Here is an 18,956-nt window from a genome sequence, read left to right on the forward strand (position 1 = left end):
CACTCTTACCAAATAAGTTTCAAAACTATTTGCTGGAAATCTGAAACTAGTGTATATAAAACTTTTAAAAATCACATATACAACAGCTTAAGGGTGAACACCCGAACCTGAAGGAAGGCAATAAAATAATTTGACAGTTAAATTAATTAAAAATAATAACGGAGGGGAACTAGTTGATCTACAGGAGGGAAAATAAAACACTGGAGGACATTAGAGGCGTTAGTATTAGCATCGGTAGTATCAAAACTTACATTTACAGTAAATCACATGAAGGTTACTGCAGGACACCAAAGAGCAAAAACAAAACAATTTGGCATTTAAATATTTGGTAGATATTTCTGTTGCCAGAACACGGCTGAGTACCAAGTTAATATATTTAAGCTTTTTTTAAAAATTGATATTTAATGACTATGTACAAATCCTTGGTAGAGCAGTCTGGATGCATTGGACCGGCTTACGACGGCGTCGGCGATTGCTCCGAGAACTGTGACTGAAAATATAAAAACTAAACAGCAAACAGTCGTGTAGCTTATCGAGAGAAGCATCAACCCCATGATTGAGAAAAAAAATATATATCAAAGAAAGAAAAAAGTACTGTTTCTGCAATCACAGAGCTCAACTTTTACACGGATTAGCACGTCAGTGCTGAAAGAACTGAAGGAATTACAATTTTAATTTGGCAAGTTTTAGAAAAGATATAAGCCACTCACGTTTGGTCAAAATTACATTAGAGTTAGCTTAGCACAAATAAATCAGCTAGCTAGATTAATTAAAAAAAAGAAAAAAAAAAAAAAAAGCAGCTAACGGAATTACCGAAGACCACATTTACGCTTCATTTCTTTCATCTTAATTTATGAAAAACTGGGGAAAAAAAAGCCCCAAATGTTACATTAGCGTTGCTACGCTACTGTAGCATAGCATTAGCTGAGGAAACCCGACTTTAAATGCTGCCATCAGACTGACTTTATGCTTAAAAAGGTGGTTAAACCCAAATCTGCACATTATATGTCGAGAACATTAATTTGATGAGTTTACAGCTACTTCACACATAATAGCCTTTAGCTGTATTAGCTTTGGCTAATGCTTTTCACTTTGTAAGCTAAGCTAACCAGCTATTCGGATATAGCTTCGTATCCTCGAACTCTCTGCAGGAAAGTGAGCGAGTCTACATCCGAAAGTGTCGACGCCTGGCGCGATGCTGAGGAGTGCAGCAACGCCTCGCCGCTATGACGTGCTGGTGAATAACCCGGGGTCCTCCAACGTTTGCAAATTCCTTTCAGGGATTGGTACGACTCGTCTGGTGCTATGTGCTGAGGAGAAACCAAACATACCAGGAGCTTTGAAGGGAAATAAAAAGCCTTTTAAGGTCATTTTAATGAACTCTGCTGCATCTGAAGGTTTACAGAACAGGAAGTGATCGTTTTACAGTGCAGAAACAACACTTCTATACAGGGTCACTTCTAACGGAGCATGAAACCGCTGCACAACTTTCAGATTAAAACCAACTTTGTTTTTCTCATTATGGCATTAAAAAAAAAATCTCATGAAAACCTCGTTAGTCTTTAGAAGTTGCAGGTTCAGAGGAGAGAATAAATAACTGGACCGATAAAAGTACCGTTTTAGTGTTTTTAAAGGAAAGAAGGGAGGAGTCTTGTCCTGTTTGAGAGGAAGTGAGGTCATGGCAGCTGAGACAGTCCACTCCTGTCGCTCATTTTCCTTTTCTGAGAAAGCGAAGCCTCTGATTGGTTCAGAGAGCGTCGGTAATAAAGCGCACATCAGGGAGGAGCCAGTCTGTCGATTGTGTTGTCGGGGCTTCTCTTCTGATTTACCCAGCATCGCTCCGCTGGAGGAAAGTGAGGAGGAGGAGGAGGTATGATGATGATGATGAGGCATGGCAAGGCCAGACGCCGGCCCTGATTGGGTTTTTAAGGGAGTGAGGTGTGTGATTGTGTGTGGTTGTGAAAGGAGGAGGAGCAGGAGGAGGTCGGGGTCTATGCGTAGATCTCTGTGGTGGGGGCCTTCTTGTAGATGGGCTTCTTCGACAGATCGTAGCTGCCCTCGTCCTTTTTCTTCATGCGATAGATGAGGAAGAGGATGAGGAGGACGGCGAGCACCAGGCTGACGGCGAGGGTCGCGGTCAGAGCTGGAAGAGAAAGTAAAGCGACAGATGAGACTTTTTAAGCTGTGACAGTGATTCCTACTCCTTCCACCCAGACAGGAGCCTCCTCCTGCTCCTCTGGGGAGGGAGCTCTGAAGCTCCTCGTCAGCCCTACACTTTAGAAATCACGTCATCTGACATCGTGTACGAGCGCTACCGTGCTCTTGTTCTTAGTTTAAGTTTATCACAGCTTAGGGAAATTTTCCTGCGTCTGATGTTAAAACTTGGGCAGCATTTCCATCTTTGGACATTTAAAAACTCAAAGTTACGTTTTGGCTGCTTCAAAGATGTTTGTAAGAGCACGACTGACCTGCAAGGAACTCCGTCTTGCTCGTGATGCTCTCGTTGCCGGTGTGGGACATGAGGACATTGGACAGGTTGTCTTCTCTGCGATCGTCGTTGCCCAGCACAGGGATCTCGTTCTTCTCAACGATATCTCTCTCGTTGACGGTTGGTCGCACCGGGCGCTCTGGCTCGGGGATCTTATTGTCAATAATGTCGAGCTGTAAATGAAGAGAAAAGAGTTGGTGAAGCCTCTGCTGCATGGTTGAGGGTTTAAGTATTTAAGGAGACTCCACGTGCAGACGCTTCTCACCTTCACTGTTGTCGTCTCGTCAGGTGACATGGGCGTGTCTGTGGAAAGAAGCAGATTCTTCATTTAATCTTACAGATTCTACGTAAACGTCAGAAATCGCTGCGCTGAGTGTTTCTCGTCAGGACCGACCTGCGTCACCAGATCCAGAGAAGTCGTTGTAGTCTTCATCGTCGTACGTGTAATTGTCAGCGTCGTCGTCTGTGAAGCCGAAGTCTGAGCCAATCGGGGCGTCTCCAGACGCCTCCAGATCGCCGCCACGTGTCGACACGCCGGCCGTCTGCGAGCTCTTCATGGGCATCCATGTCTCCGTCTCCCTCACCTGCTGGGACATCAGACGGAGGCTCAGAGGGACTTTATCTCACTAACACTCCTTCGGTCTGATAGGCCGACATGCTTCCAGTTTCTCTGTAACTTTTTGGTCAAGCCTGCCCAATCAGGCCCCTTCAATCAGCCCAGTCGCCATGGTTACCATCCCTATCAAAGCTTAACATGGTGAGGGCACATCAGCCACATTTAATCACATTACAAGAGTTTATTTCAGTGACCATTTGCCCGCTAAGCTGCAGGAATGGGATTAACACCCCCTCCCCAAATCCATCACCTAATCATTAACACACACACACACACACACACACACACACACACACACAGAATCAAAGTGAGACGGGACATGAGCCTGATGTGTTTTACAGCACCGAACGCGATGCAGACGAGGAGGAGCCCATGTGATGTTTGTGTCCGACAGGAAGCAGCCAATCGAGTTTCCAGGAAAAGAAGAGTGGTGATTATGTTGTCGGGAAAACTGGAACAAGCTTTTATTTTTCTGAGCTTTCCATTTAGCGAGAACAAAAGCAGACCACAAATCACACTGGAAAGCTTCCCGGATGTCCCACAAACATCCTCGTCCACTCTCTCACAGATCGAGTCGTGTACGTCACGAGGCTCTTAATTACTTCCATCCCAGTCTTCATTTAAGGGTTAACCCAGCCCGCCCGGGGCCTCCCTGTTTGTGTGTTCTCGGCCGCTCGGCGTGGTAACGACGTGTTTGAAGGTAATCCTCTCAGCCGCTGCCTTTAAAAAGCAGAGAAGAAAGAGGGGAGGGGATGCCCCATTGTGCCTGCACAGAGCTTTCAAACAAAGGCGGCCATTTTACCGCGACTCCTTCGCAACAAGGTGGGCTCGCGAGGACTCGCCGCTCCTGCTCCAATTTGTTTGGTTTCCTACACTTTCAGGCCTCCTTTGTGTGCGTTCCCTTGCACTTTACTCCATTTCTTCCCGTCTGAGTCCCTCTTTCCTGGCTTTCCTTACAGAGCTGTATTTAAAAATCCAGGAGCAAACATCAAATTTGAAAGAGTTTGCGGCTCCTTAAAGGTGAACAACTTGTTGTTGTTTATGTTTTTATGCTTCGTGACAACAATCTTTGGGTTTGAGGGCAGCTGAACTAAACAGGACACTTAAATCATTTAAAAGTGCTTGAAAACATTCACAGTCTGTGTCCTTGAAGCAGAAACATCCAAACCGATAACAGCTGGAAACAGCTGCAGCTAAAGGTTTGTACTGCATCCATTTCCACACAAATTTGATCTTTTCTTCTCTCTTCATGTCTTTTCATGTCCGTCCTGAAAGCTGTGGCGGTAGTAGCCCGGCTGAGGATCGCTGCTCTATTATGTCCTCATTTAAAGCCCTTACATGTGCAGCAGGGAGCCGTGATCCTGTATGTGTGCATTCATGCCTGCCTGCCTGTCTTTGTCAGTAATCCCGAGCCGAAAAGTGGTGACTGCTGGCTCTTCATTTCCTCGCAACCATTCAGTCCTGCTGCAACACGTCCTCTGAGTCACATTAGAGGAATTACGCTCATTCAAGCCTCCGTGTGGACCCGTATGAGTCAGGCTGATTCAATCAGGTAAACCAGCAGGACTCACAGCCCTTCATTTTGTTATATTTGACATCATTCCCCCCCGAGGCTCGTTTTACTTCGATTTGCGGTTACAGATGGTTTTAAAAGCCCAGAAAACCTGATTTCTCTGCTTCTTGCTACAAAAACACGTTTTCTTGCCTCACTCGAGGGATTTCAGTGATTTATTGGCGGGTTTTATGCGTTTAGTCACAGTCTCCTGTCAAACTTAAGGAACGTTAATGACCCGAACCTTAGTCTGTGGAGTGGGTGTGGGCCTTTTTCTAAAAACAGGAACACTTTGCATTTTTCAAGTTCCACACAAACAAAAAAGTAAGAGTACGTTTTGTCCTTCTGTGTCCTGGGGTGTTGAAAACGCTCCCCTTCCCGGTTCCTCTGACCTTTAACCCCTGCGTGGTGTAACTTGGACGCTTGCGTCCCGGAGGGCTAAAAGAAAAGAAGCGTACGCCTCTCAGGCTGACTGAGGCCTGTCCCGGCAGGCCCGGCGTATTCGGGAGAACAGAAAAGATCAAAAGCTCGAGGCTTGCGTTACATAAGGCCTCCGATGTTACCGTCACATGTGCGACATATTCTACTTTTACTATAATTTCCCGGAGCTGGGACGGGGTTCAGGCCAAGTCCCAACAAAAACAACAACGGTGTTCCAAATCCAGGAAAAACAAACAGAGCCAAGGATGAGCGCCGGAAGCCTCAGTTTCTGTAAAAACTGTCCAACGTCAGCCTGAAAACAGATCGGTAGGGAACACAGCGTGTGTGTGTGTGTGTGTGTGTGTGTGTGTGTGTACATCTTCTAAACCAGCACGGACCGGCAAACAGAGGACAGAGGAGCGCCCGAGCTGAGGTTACGTAACAAATCGACATGAAAATCAGCGCTCACTCATTTTACTGAGCGGTCCACTCAGTCACAGCCACACAGCACATGTTACACTGTTAGCAGGCACGCACTCATTTACTGTGTGAGTAATAAGAAAGACCCCGTCTGTCCTCCAGAGGGTACATAACACACCTGAAGCACTTTATATACCTGTAACTTAGTCTATAAGAATAGTCACAGTCTATTAGTTATATTTGAATCTATATCAGAACAGTTTATTTCCTGTTCTTACTAATTTTCGGTTATTGTAGCCATTTTAAGGTTTGTTTTATTTATTTGAACTTTTTCCTTTTTGCTTGTTATTTTCATTTGAACTGCATTACTCTGCCAGTGTCTGTTTCAAGGATTTACAGTTTTAAAGGTCCTGCGATACCTTTGTGATTTTTTTCTCTTCAAACAAACTTTCCGTTTCTCCACTTCAGCTCGCGTTAAAACTTAATTGAAAGCAGCCTTTATCTGCTTGGAAACACTGCCACAAACAGCCTGAGTGGACAGATTATCATTGTTCCTTCACATCAAGCCGAATGTGTTCATTACAAACAGCCTGAATGAGCTTCAGCGACACAAAGTCCGGCTACGTGCTTTACAGCAGAGCTCGCTGCGGTTCGGGGGGAGGCCGCAAACGCCTGCAAACGGCCTGGAAAACTCGGTGAAAGCTGAAGAGTGGAAGTCCCGAGAGTTTACAGACAGAAGAATCACAACCAGCCATTTTACAGCCTGTTAACAGATCCCCATTTTGTCCTCCATCAGTGATTCACAGCCTGGTATGTTTTGGGCCTAATGTGCAACAGCTGATAAGCAGCCGGATATGGATGGCAGCCAAACCAACCAACCAAATGGATTCAGTGGAAAGAAATATGGGATAAGATTTCTGTTCAAGGCTCCGCTTCTCATTCCCACAGAACCAAACATGGACTCGTTTAAGAAGAAAACAACAAAAAGCCTCCTCTCTCCGCTTTAACGTTTTATAACTCGTTCTATAAAAGCCTGACTCATCACAGCACTCACTCAGATAGAGCCAACACAGAGGTCAAAGGTCAGAGTCAATCCAGCAGCTGAACACAGCTGCCCTTTGTCTTATAAAAAGGCCCAAACTGCAGAGCTCCTTGTGCCACGTGGTTACAGTCTGAGGTTACCAACCATGTGACCCAGACAGTCCTCGCATACAGAAAAGTCACATTAGTGATGCTGACATCTGTGAAACGACCACGTCCATCAGCCAGCTGATTAACTGCTGTGCTTTGTTGTCATGTGACCTTTTCTGTTACTGTAAGCACAACAAAAGCCATCGGCTTTCTTTGATTAGCCTTTGAAAAGAGACGCCATCGCCCCCTCCCTGTAGACTCCATTCCTGCCCCATCAGACACGTCACACCTCCATCCCATCACACCCTTCTTTATCCTGCCCATTACAGCACGGAGGTCCTAAAACCCAAAACCCTCCAACTGCTCAGCTTCGCTAAAAAAAAAAAAAAAAAAAAAAAAAGCAGTCTGCCAGGAGTCCTACCAACCAGCTTTAGGGCCCGTCCCTTCTACTGACACCAAACAATGCCAGTGGACGCCCCGAGAGCATATCAATGACCAAGGTAACTGGGCTAAGCCTCCAGCAGCCTCCCTTCATTAAACTCTGGAAACAATCCCTCCATCTGCCAGCACGGAGAGGGGCATCTGGTCCTTTCACACGGCCGACTGGAGGAGGTTCAACACGTGAAAAGACAGGAATGTGCTTCCTTATTCTTTGCCGTGTCCGGCATCTCACGAGCTTTGTCCAGAAAAGTCAGTTTTCAGAGGCCAAAGCAGTGCTCGTCTTCCTCAGTGTCTCCCATTTCTTCAGCCCCCCCCCCCCCCGTTGATACTTGAGCCAGCAGGATTTGCACCAGCATTGTGTCACTTCATCTGCTGGTAAGATGTACTCCTGACCTCTGACGTAACCGCCAAAGAAATCCAAAGGCCACGGGAGGAGTGAAAATCATTGCTTCGTTAAAATCATAAAGCTGACCCATATCAGCTCAGCTGTTCCTTCAGGAGGCCTGAATGTGGTCATCCTCAAACACTAACCTACATTTTCCTCTCCGTACTGACAGCAGAGCTCCAGATTCCTCCTACCTACGCCGGATCTATCTATAGCGGAGTTCCCAGCACCAGACCAGCCACACTAAACTCCCTGGAAGTGGGTCTCCATCTATTCCAAGGAACTGGAAGAAGCCTTTTGTGCAAGTATTTCAGACTTTTCATCAGCACCTCTAACCCTGTCTGCATGTCATGGGTGAAGCTCCTAAAAACAAAGACACCCGTTATCATCCGTATCAGGCCCCTTCAGCCTGTGAGGCCAGAAGAGACCTGACAGCAGCCTCGCTGGTTTGGCCCGAGCTCCGAGTCGAGCGTCTGCGTGTGCTTAGAGTGCTTTGGCTTCACTGCGGATGAGGCAGGAATGTGGCGGCTGCATCGACGAGGTTTTGGCTTTTTGCCGAGCTGACCTATGTGGAGGAACACATTCCTCAGTCCGACACAACGCAACACACACACGGCTCGGAGGTGTGTAAGAGTCCGTCACCATTTACCTCGTTTCCCTGATGTTCAAAAACAATCAGTGCCTCCCTCCTGACTCTCCTCAGAAACAGCTGACCCTGAAAATAACTGGAGTAAAATTTTACCTTCATACTTCAAATATTTGCAAAGTTATGGGCTCTCAAAATACTTACTTGGGCTCATTTCTGGTCTCACATAAGCAGCATGGTTTCCAGAGTGAAACTCACTCTTTGATTACAGATCGTGTTCTCGGTGCGAGTTAGTTATTCATGCTGCGACTCAGAGCCGGATGAAGCTGGGCATTGAGACTGATCTGTTAATCAGCTGTGACTGTATGTTGACAGTGTGCTAATCAGTGAGGGACGGAGGTTTAATTTGACTGAGCGGTCTGATAAAGCTGACCTCAGATCTGCTTATGTCCAAATATAGCCAAAAGTTTCCTACAAATTCAAGTAAAAATATCTCAGATGTTTACTTAAATGCACAAAGAACAAATATGCTGATTTGTTTCTGATGGACATTTCCTGTTTCCTGCTGCCTGGGGGAGTGGCATTAAAGCGCTGGAAGATGGAGGACGCAAGCTTCAGTAAGAGCTCGAGACGATGCAGGCATCCGGCCTTTTTCACCATTAGTCGAGGATTCGGTCAGAGATGCGACAGGGTGAGCTCGGCAGCAGCAGGAAGGGACCAACAAAAGCTGCACAGATAAGATCAAACTCTCAGGAGGGGCTCATTAAAGCTCAATTAGCCCCGTCAGCAGAGAATAAATCGCCCCAGTCTGCTGCACAGCTGGCTGATTGTACAGCCACCGTCTTATCTAAGAAGTCTCACAGAAAACAGGCTCTTTATCACACTGGATTTTAAGATTTGACTCATTTCACTAATATTTGTCTTTATTCATTGAAGGACAATAGTAACTGAGTCAAAGTGAAGCTTAGTGCTCTGGTGATTTCAGGAGTTTACTTTACGCTTGCTTCTTGACAAAAGAGGCAACATTTTAGGTTTCACAAAGACGTTTTTAATTATGCGGAGGGTAACACCTTTTCTTTTACAGAGATCGTGCCAACTCGTCCATTTCCAAACATTAAATCGAGCAGATGTCAGAAGCACAGTTTAATCAAAGCAGAAACATGCAGGTGTGTATGAAGGCAGTTGGTTATAATGCTTGAGGGTGACTGAAAGAGGAAGCGTACACAGTGGGAGTTTAATTTTACTCTTCATTTCTACAAGAGAGTTGTAGTGTTTTCAGTTCACAGCATGTGAAGTTGAGTTTCTTTCCTAAAACCCACAGTCAAAGGTCTTTTGTGGTCTGTGGGTTCACTAGAAGTCCAGAGACTCATTCAAACATCCAAAACTTCCAAAGTTAATCATTGATTAACTCAGTGGATTAGAAATGAATGTAGCATCCTGTGCAGGTAGTTAAAGGTTAATGTGACGGTTGCGGTCTACAGTCGCGAGGTAGACCTCACACACACCACATCAAAAAGGTGCTGTACTGCTGAAATGCATTCGAATAAGGGAAAACCCTCACGCCACCCAAAAGCAGCCTGCGAGCTCTGCTCAGTGGGTGGGTGCCGTTTGTGGAGTATCAACTGGGTTTCGTTTGTAAGAAGTAAATTTCCAGAAGCCGACAAACACAATGAGCCGTTATCAGAATCAGAATACTTTATTGATCCCTGGGGGAAATTATTTATCAAAAGAGAATCAGCAAAAATCCCCATAATCCTCACGTCTGTGAATAAAGGGCCAATTCAAAGTTTGGTGAAAGGATGATGGTTGCTACACTTCAGGGTAATGGTTATGCACACAGTTCAAGAAATCTTTGTTGTTTGACATTATCATCGCACGCCATTTCTAGCCCACTATGTTTGATTTTGATGGCGTCACCTCAGACTTCAGCCATCTGACCATCTTCTAACAACTAACAGGCTGATCAATAGTGAAAACAACGGGCAGAAGCAGCCGCACATTAATAATCACCAAAAAAAAACAAAAAACAAAAAAACCCATTGCAGATACATTAGAAATATTGGGTCGATATCATTTGGATGTCTGCCTTCCTGCCTGCGGATGGTGTGCTTTGATTATCATTTCTCATGCCCAATACATGTGCTGTGGACGGGAGCTGATAGCTGGAAAGAGTCTGGCTTCAATCCTGAAACAAACGTGCAAAAGAACGAGGAGACTGAGACGGCACAGGCTGACATTAAAAGGCCTCCCTCCGAGGCTCGCCGTTCCCAGAGGAATCACAGCGAGGCTCACATTCCCCTGACATAAAAAAAATATATATATAAAAATAACAAAAAACCCCAAACTGGAGCGCTGTCCACGCATGCACCGCATAAACTCCCTCAGGACAACAACATGATCAGCATACAACCAGCTAGCTCCAGCCTTTCCCCGCTCTCGTTCCAGTAGGACCTCGTGAGTGACGTTTCGTTTGCTGGTGCTCATGTAGCGCTAAAGGTCTCCCAGCTCCACCATCACGGACTACAGCTGGTAATAAGAGTCCTTCCCCATCCAGTTTGCAAGAAAATCCCCAGAATAAAACAAGCCCTGCCAATTTTAGTCATAGACGATGAAGGAGCAGCAGGGGTTTGCTGTCATTTAATTAAAAATAATAAAAACACAACTTCCAGGCCCGAAAGCAATGTCTAAACTTCTCCAGTCGTTACAATGTAAGATTTTTGAAGTATTAAACACAAATTAATGGATTTTACTGTAACGCTGACCAGATGCATGAGTTTAAAGGCAGATAAACTGTTTTCCTGCACAACTTTAAATACTTTGGAGGTTGCATAAAGTCTGGAGCAGTTAAAATGTTGTCTGCAACATGTTTTATGATGACACTGGTGAAAGCCATAAGCTGAAATAGCTTGGTCAAGCAGATTTTATATGTGCAACAAGTGTTTCTGGAGCATAACCAGCTTTTCGCTTTACTTAACTATGTATATAAAATATAACTTTTTTTTGTGCTTAAAATCTGCAAGAGCCCCTGTTGAGAGTAACAGCACACAGCAGAGGCTTATAATCAGAGACTGCTCAGCATCTTTAAACTGCCTGTCTTAAAAAAAAAAAAAAAAAAAAAAAAAAGTCAGCTGAAAGTGATATAACCAGAATTGGAGGGTTTTTATGGTCGACTTCTGCCCTGAATGCATTCATATAGTTCCCGTTACAGCTGCCAGAGTATGCAGTGGTTGGAAAAGGGTGGAGGGAGTCCGGGGGATCGGATTCGACTGCACTCCGTCGTGGGCAGGAAGGACAAAAACCTCCTCTCTCTGTGTGCCAACATTCCTGGGCCCAAAGGGATTTTATAGACCAGCGGGCAGCAAAGCAGGAACCATTATTACATCCTAGTCATAGTATTTATCAAGCACCACCCTGCACCCCATCATGCAAAGGAGACAAAAAACTAGCCTTAAAAACCTGCTTCATTCTGGTGCAAATGATCGGGAGGGGGGGGGGGCTGCAAAACCAGTCACATTCCAACAAGTTCTAACAAATGGGCTCCAGAGGCAACAAGCTAAGGGTCTGATGGGGCAACATGGATTAACTCTGGGGCAAAGAAGACTTTTCTTACCCCGATTAACCACCACAATTTCAACTTCAAGGACATGTGTTAAATTAAATCATAAAAACTGGACTTCTATTTCCATAAAGATGAACGATACCCTTATTAAAGGCCAAACAAGCTCATCTTTCAGCCTGTTAAACAAGATGTTGTTTTATTCTGTCTTATATCATAATTGAAGGCATGTGTTTGGAGTTCTCTCAACATTTTTGACATTTCAGAAAAACGCCCTGCACATTAGCACAAACATTACACTGGGCTGGTCTTTCCTATCTTTTTCACCTTCACCCTTGGCTGGGCAGCGAAGGACCATACATGGGCAGAAAACGCTGAGGTCAATGGAAAATAAAAAGAACAGAGAACAGGGTTTGTTTGGCATGCCACGCTATCTTGAACAAACTGATAAAAACAGACAAGCTGACCAAAGCGAAATGGCACCAAGTTCCTGCTGGCATCCAAGTTGATATGAAATCCGACTCAATCCCGTGATAAAAACATTCCGATCGTGCCTGTGGCTCTCAAAAAACCCTTTTTCTGCATTCAGAGCATGTTCTATTGTCAGGTAAAAGAACATTGTTATCGATTAGCAGGGAATGCCAAACCCACATACCAATAATGACCTCGTGGGCAGAGAGGAAAGGCCACAAGGAGGCAAGTATTGTGATAGCTCAGAGGCCAAGTATGCATTAAAGGAAAGGACACGCGGGAGAGAAAGGGGTCAATATCTGGAGCTCGTTTAAGGAAGGAAAGGGGGAATGTTTTGGTGGGAAAGCTGTAGGTGTAACCACACTAGGCTAGCTGTGTTAAAGAAGTGGAGTGTCACCCCGAGGCCCCATTGAGACCCCATCAAGTGTGCAAAATCCCAGAGAGGGCCGGTCAAGGTCACCAAAGGTCACATACCAGAGGGGGGACCAAAAGAAAGAAGAGGAGGAGGAGGAGATACTTTGAGGAATGTAACAGACTGTAAGGCCCAATCAGGCCGCCATGTTTTGTTCCAACCCCTTCTCACACCAAAATGTGGAACGGTGGAATAGCCAGAACCCCGAATATAACCGTTATGCTGCTTAAACAGAGAACCGCTCCAGCCTACAAATGTGTCTACAAATGGTTGTGACGTGTTGCACAAACTAAAGCGTGATTGTACAGACAACAATCTGCTCTGAGATTAGCATCCTTTAACAAATCCTGCCGTATGTCAGACATGCAGTTAAACCAGCTCTTACTGCTTTTTGCTCATTCTCACCATTCGTATGGACCAACTGGCCTGAGTGGAGGGGGGCAGGGTGCATGTTTTTGTATGTGGGTGGCATCAAGCATTCAATGTTGATGTTAATCACACTAAAAATGATTAATCAGAGCAACAAAACAGAAGCAATGTAACGCATGTTTGGGCAAAACAATTAAAGACTTGTCTTTTTTGCATAATGTCTCCTCACATTTATGCCTAGAACAATCTAACTATCAAGAAAGGAAAACTTTCAATACAGTGTCTCTGGAACTTTAAAAATTATTTTATCGCCCAACTAAATCCAAATACATCCCGTTTGCAACACGTGTAGACATGAATCATCAGCAAATATGGATCTACCTACGCTGCAGGGCTTACCTAATCATGCTTGCAACACATCCAGCTCCCCTGGTCAGCTAATTCATAGACAGTTAATGGGAAAGCATCAGAATGGAAGGGGCGTAACATGGATCTCACTCAAACTGGGATTTGGTGCCTTCCAGCTCAGCGAGCCTCCTCATAACACACAAATCCTACTAATTAAAGTCAAATTCTGTTCTAACAACAACACATGGATTCACCATTTAAGTCTCAGTGGCTCCAAAAGGAGTCTGCACTCAGATTTCCCCATTAGCTCACACTGGCAACAACCTGGAGAAGTGTTCAAAGACACAAGAGAGTCTGGCGTGCATCTGTATTATTATCGGGGGCGGGAAACTGTCTCTTTGATCAAACAGGATTGATCCTCTTTGGGAAGTGTCTCTGGGATTCATCCTGGAAAAGTGACGACCCCCCCCCCCCATTCGGGATAATAGCTGCCATAGCCCAGGAGAAGCTAAGTGGCTAACAACTCTCATTTCCGTACTTAAACAGAGGGATAGGACAGGTAAATCACAGCCTTCCGGCTCCCGCTAACAGCACACAAACACAGGGCTAACCTCAGCAAGGTAGCGCTCCCGAAACAGAGATACACGAGTGTTTGAATTTGAGCTGCTCGCTGGAGAAACTACTTACCGACTCTGAGAAGACGGAGGCAGTGGATAACATCAACACGAGGCACAGGGTGAGCATGGCTGTTCTTCCAGGTAGTTCACAAAAACAAGCGGGAATGTCGCCCTAAACGTTAGCTTAACGGGGATTTGTAGCTTTAAAAAAAACAGCGAGCTGAGCGTCTTCAGTGTCCCGCCGCTGTGTTCCAGTATAGTCCAGCAAATAACACACAGTACAGCCGTCCGCCTCTCGGTACCGTCACCGTTTCTCCCGTAAAGTTTCTTTCGTTCGCTGCTGCTGCGCTTACTGAATAGCCGCCGGCTTGTCTGGTCTTTTTTACTTGAGTCTGTAAACCAATCATCGGCCAGCGTACGTATGACGTGTGGAAATCAGCACATTCCACAGGCTAGGCTTGTCCGCTGGCTCCGCCCATTTCACCTTTTCTTTTATTGTTTACCTCAGTTATTTTTTTTAAAACGCCATTTTTAAGTGAATGCATGAATGTAAAACTCAGTACAAATATATTTAAAACGAGAAAAACAAAAATATATTAACAGTGATAATAAAACTTAATGAATCAAATAATTATAAATAAGTAAAAAACATAATATTCACTTTGTTTTCTTTCTTTTAGTTCTTTTTTGTGTATTACTTTTACACATATTTATAAATATTCATTTTTTAAAGAAACACAACAGGGACTGGAAAATAAAATAAGCGCTGAATGAATGAATATTACTTATTTTTTTAAATGAATAATTCTAAAGGATTTGTAAGCGCAGCTTTTGTCTTTCATGTTTAAATACTGAAAAAGTGTATTCATATTCGTGTTTGATCTTTCCTTACTGAAGATAGCTGTGTAAAGGGTGTCTGTGGCTAAAGTGGGTCGTAGATAAATCGGTGGTTTGATTACTCTATCTGCATGTGGTACAATGAATGCTGACAAAGGCTCATATTTATCAGCTGGGCATCTATAAATCATGGAGCTAGTGATAACTAGTGTATAACGGCGTCATTGCAGTTATAGTGTTTTATGTTTTATGTTGTGGTTAACAATGACACAAGTTGACGTCCCCAAAGTCACAAAGACAGAAATCACAAAAGTGACCAAATGGTTGAAACTCTGGAGCAAAGACGCCGAAGAGGACACAGCTGAATGGTGTCCATTTTCAAAATTCAAGAAGCAAATGGGGTTTTTAGTTTCTCCGCGGGGACAAATACACACATCCTGTTGTTTTTATCCACTTTTGTTCCATTTATCTGCTACATCTGCTAAGTGTCTCTGCAAGAAAGATGCGGAGGGTTGCCGCCCTGAGAGATTTAAAATGGCTTCCTAATGTAAATCTGCAAAACATTTGGGGTAATTATCATCTCTGTGGTATCACCGAGAGATTTAGACAATCTAGATTAATCCTTGTGCGCCGAATCAATCAAAAAGAGGGTTTCAATCAACAGCTGCTGTCGTTCATCGTCATTAATTCCAAGATAAGAAGCTGATAATGAGCCATTGTATAACCACAGAGACCCACAGGGAGTCAACTTATCTGACACAGTGTGCTGAGGTCTGAGGGACTCAATAGGTCTGATTTGTGTTTTACACTTCCCGGTGCTCCAAACTTTTTCAAAACCATATTTGAAAGAAATTCAGACGCATTCATTCAGCGTTGAGCTTTGCTTGTTTCCAGTAAGGGGGCGTCGCTGCCAGCAGGGGCTTTCTGCTGCTTCATGGAAATCTCTGAGTGACGACATCTTCCGCTAAACTTCCTCCCTCCCCTTTCACTTTCTTTCCACGGGTCTCTCGAGGCTTAAAGCATAGATGAGTTCACTATTTCATCCTTGGAAACCGGTTCCGGGATTTCTAACCGTTTTCTTGTTGTCCTTTCGTGTAGAGGTTGTTTTATGACCTGTTGCGTTACACGTTTTCACTTTTCTTCCGGTTTGCAGTGTCGGGGACGAGCTTTGTGTGTAACAGAGCCTGAGCTTCATGTGTGTTTGCGTGTCGTGAAGTGATTTTTTATGATACTTTATGAATTTAAATCTAAAATTCCTCGTCAGAGTGTGAAAGTAAACTTCAGGCCTCATGTACTTCACACTACTGAGAAACTGAAAATGTTTTTGTTGTGTTTCGCACACATGGTTAGTTAGATTATTTTAACCCGGATAAAATTAAAATGTAAAAAAAACATTTATTTTCTATTTTATTTTTATTTTATATCTTGCGTAACTGTTTTAAAGGCTTCTCTGTTGCAGACTGCAGTGAAATGGAAAAACTTGCCACATGTCAATAAGTGAAGCACACATAGAGCTAAAAATGCTAAAAAAAATGATGTGAATGTTAATGAGACATAAAACAGGTTTCATATTAATAAAAACATCAAGATTATCAGAGTGTGTGAGTCTCATTCTTGGAAATTACCCTGATGTTGTTTATGTTTGAAATCAGTTGTGGGGATTTCCTTGTGTTTTTGAAATGTTCTAACCCACTGAACAAAATTAAAGACGAAACAAAAGAAAGACACATTTCCAGATTAGAAAAGATAACACACACACACACACACACACACACACACACACACACACACACACACACACACACACACACACACACACATTTACAGACAGGCTGAACCGGGAAAACCCGGCCATGTGTGAAAGCTGTCTGCCTTTGTTTGCTCATATTTATGCAAATTTGATCAGGATATATTAGGTGCAGACACGGAGGAAAATTTTTAATATAGACGCTGTTAAAGATGCATTGTTTGGGTTAACTAAAACAGGAAGTGGGATTTTCCTGTTGGTGACGTTGGGTCAGCTCAGGATTGATGGATGGGTGAATGAATCCCCCATAAGTCTTTGAAAATTGAACCATTTACAAAGTGTGAGTCATATCTTTATCCAACTATCTAAGACTGTGGGTAAACTGTCGGTTTGGGGTTTTACTCACCTCACAGTCAGATCAGATCAGCAGCTGCATAAACAAGATAAAGCAGGTAAAGTCCTGCTCAGCAGGACCACAAGCAGCTGAGAATACACAACAAGCTTCTGTTAACACAGCCACACACAATGATATAGGTCTCCGTGTAAAAGACCCCAAAGCATCCTTCTTGGAGTTTTAGCATTTCTTTTTTGGGTTAGGGCTCATGTGGGACACAGACTAGAGATTATTTTTCCTTTATCAGTTATCAGATATTAGATTAGCTGACTGCACAGTCCTAAAATCTGTCAGTTTTACAACTGGACTTCTAGTTGTTCTGTGCTGACATCATCAGAAGAAGGCAATTTGGGGAAATTAATGGCAACCCGAGGTGCGTGTGTGATCAGCCTCGTCTCAAGGCAAACTGTGAAATAGTCTTCTTCAATGATGCACATTGTTGCTGTTTTGTGACAGATAATGCACCATAGGAGGTACAGTTTGTGTCTGCAGCACATAAGTTGTTAGCGCCTTTAGAAAAGACATGAAAATGTGACAACCAAGAACAGCAACGCAAGAAAAAATACCCCAAAAACAAAAATATGGCTGGAATGTTTCAAGTTGCCAAAATGGGTAAGGAGCAGGATGTATCTATACTATATATGTATATGTATCTCGTATACTATACAAGACAAACATTTAGAAGCTGAATCGCCATCAGCTGGTGAAAAATAACTCTAATGTAAAGTAATGTTGAGACGACATCAAGACGCTGTCTGGAAGTCCGTGTTAGACGTTCCGACAGGCGATGATCTGATCAGGCCTCTGATCTACGTGGAAAACATCTGTCCAGCTACGCTTCAGTTTTTCTTTGGTCACGCCCAGCTTTTTGAGGAAGATGATGTCAAGCTTTCAGCCAGTGTTTTCGAGCACTAACTGAACACAGATGTGGCACCAACAGGGCAGGAAAGGAAACAAAAGTAGGAATTATAATTAACCGAAGCCTGAGTGGAAATAGAGATAAAAAACTGAAACAGGAAATGACTTCACAAATCCGGGCTTTTGGCTCATACAGGCTAAACCAAACCGCACAGATCTTATTCACTAAAGCTAACCGAGTTCTGTCGACCTAAACGTAAAAGAAAAGGCGAGACCTTTAGTTGGCTCATGTAGAAGATGCACAATGAACATAGTCTAGTTCGGTAACTCGGCTGAACCACAGAAGAATACAACAATAAATGGTAAATGGCCTGTATTTATATAGCGCTTTACTAGTCCCTAAGGACCCCAAAGCGCTTTATACATCCAGTCATCCACCCATTCACACACACATTCACATAAGGGCTGAACGAACAAACACAAAGGACGAGAAAAAGGAAACAAGACCTCGACATCAAAAGAGACTAACCGTAAAAAAAATTAGAACAAAAGATTATCAGATCGAGGATTAACAAGAAGTCGCAGACAAACCACAAGCAAGACAGAGGAGCACAGCCTGACACTGACACTACAATAAAGGAATCCAAACAGGAAGCAAAACTCAGGACTTCAATTCAGTTTTATTTATATAGTGCCAAATCACAACAACAGTCATCTCAGAGCAATTTATACTGTAAAACTCCCTTTTAACGGAAAGAAGCCTCCAGCAGAACCAGGCTCAGGGAGGGGCGGCCATCCACCCCGAGCAGTTGGGGTGAAGGGAGGAGGACGGGTGTATAAACACATGGACGATCTGATATCAGATCGTGCATAAACACATAGTGAGTGAAAAAGGCGAGCGAAGAAGAAACACCAGGGCATCATGGGAATCCCCCAGCAAACTACACTTAATGCTTTAGCAAAAAGGAAAGTTTGAAGCCTAATCTTGAAAGTAGAGATAGTGTCTGTCTCCTGAATCCAAACTGGAAGCTGGTTCCATAGAAGAGGGGCCTGAAAACTGAAGGCTCTGCCTCCCATTCTACTTTTAAATACTCTAGGAACAACAAGTAGGCCTGCAGTGTGAGAGCTCAAGTTCAAGAAATAAAACACCACCTCACAAGGACAAGGAAACCTAATATGAATAATAATGAATTCCAAAGAGGAATTCAAAACTCAAAACAAAACCCTGCCTTTATCACCTGAACCTAACCAGTTGTAACCAAGGTATGGATTGTTTTTTCATACATGATTTGCAAAACTGAAAATCCA

General features: G+C 43.8%; 1 protein-coding gene across 2 annotated transcripts; it reads right to left on the minus strand.

Moving 5' to 3' along the window:
- Positions 1-1,338: 1,338 nt before the first annotated feature.
- Positions 1,339-14,206, minus strand: sdc4 (syndecan 4). 2 transcript variants are annotated; one of them, XM_026166551.2, is made up of 5 exons: positions 13,883-14,206; positions 2,883-3,072; positions 2,754-2,791; positions 2,469-2,661; positions 1,339-2,143 (listed from the first exon to the last, which is right to left on the minus strand). In XM_026166551.2, the coding sequence occupies exons 1-5, from the start codon at positions 13,937-13,939 to the stop codon at positions 1,992-1,994; spliced, it is 630 nt and encodes a 209-aa protein (XP_026022336.1). In that variant the 5' UTR covers positions 13,940-14,206; the 3' UTR covers positions 1,339-1,991. The 2 variants fall into 2 exon arrangements, with proteins under 2 accessions (XP_026022336.1, XP_026022335.1); XM_026166550.2 differs by having other exon boundaries at positions 2,883-3,075; positions 13,883-14,166.
- Between the last annotated feature and the right edge of the window lie 4,750 nt (positions 14,207-18,956).

This window comes from Astatotilapia calliptera, chromosome 5 (assembly GCF_964374335.1).
Source record: "Astatotilapia calliptera chromosome 5, fAstCal68.1, whole genome shotgun sequence".
In the NCBI taxonomy this organism is placed as follows: domain Eukaryota; kingdom Metazoa; phylum Chordata; class Actinopteri; order Cichliformes; family Cichlidae; genus Astatotilapia; species Astatotilapia calliptera.

Excerpts from the sequence above, each read along its gene's own strand:
- sdc4 (XM_026166550.2), bottom strand. The coding sequence starts at position 13,939 with ATGCTCACCCTGTGCCTCGTGTTGATGTTATCCACTGCCTCCGTCTTC. Across the intron at positions 3,076-13,882 it reads CCTCCGTCTTCTCAGAGTCG|CAGGTGAGGGAGACGGAGAC; the intron begins GTAAGTAGTTTC and ends CTGATGTCCCAG. Across the intron at positions 2,662-2,753 it reads ACGAGACGACAACAGTGAAG|CTCGACATTATTGACAATAA; the intron begins GTGAGAAGCGTC and ends CTTCATTTACAG.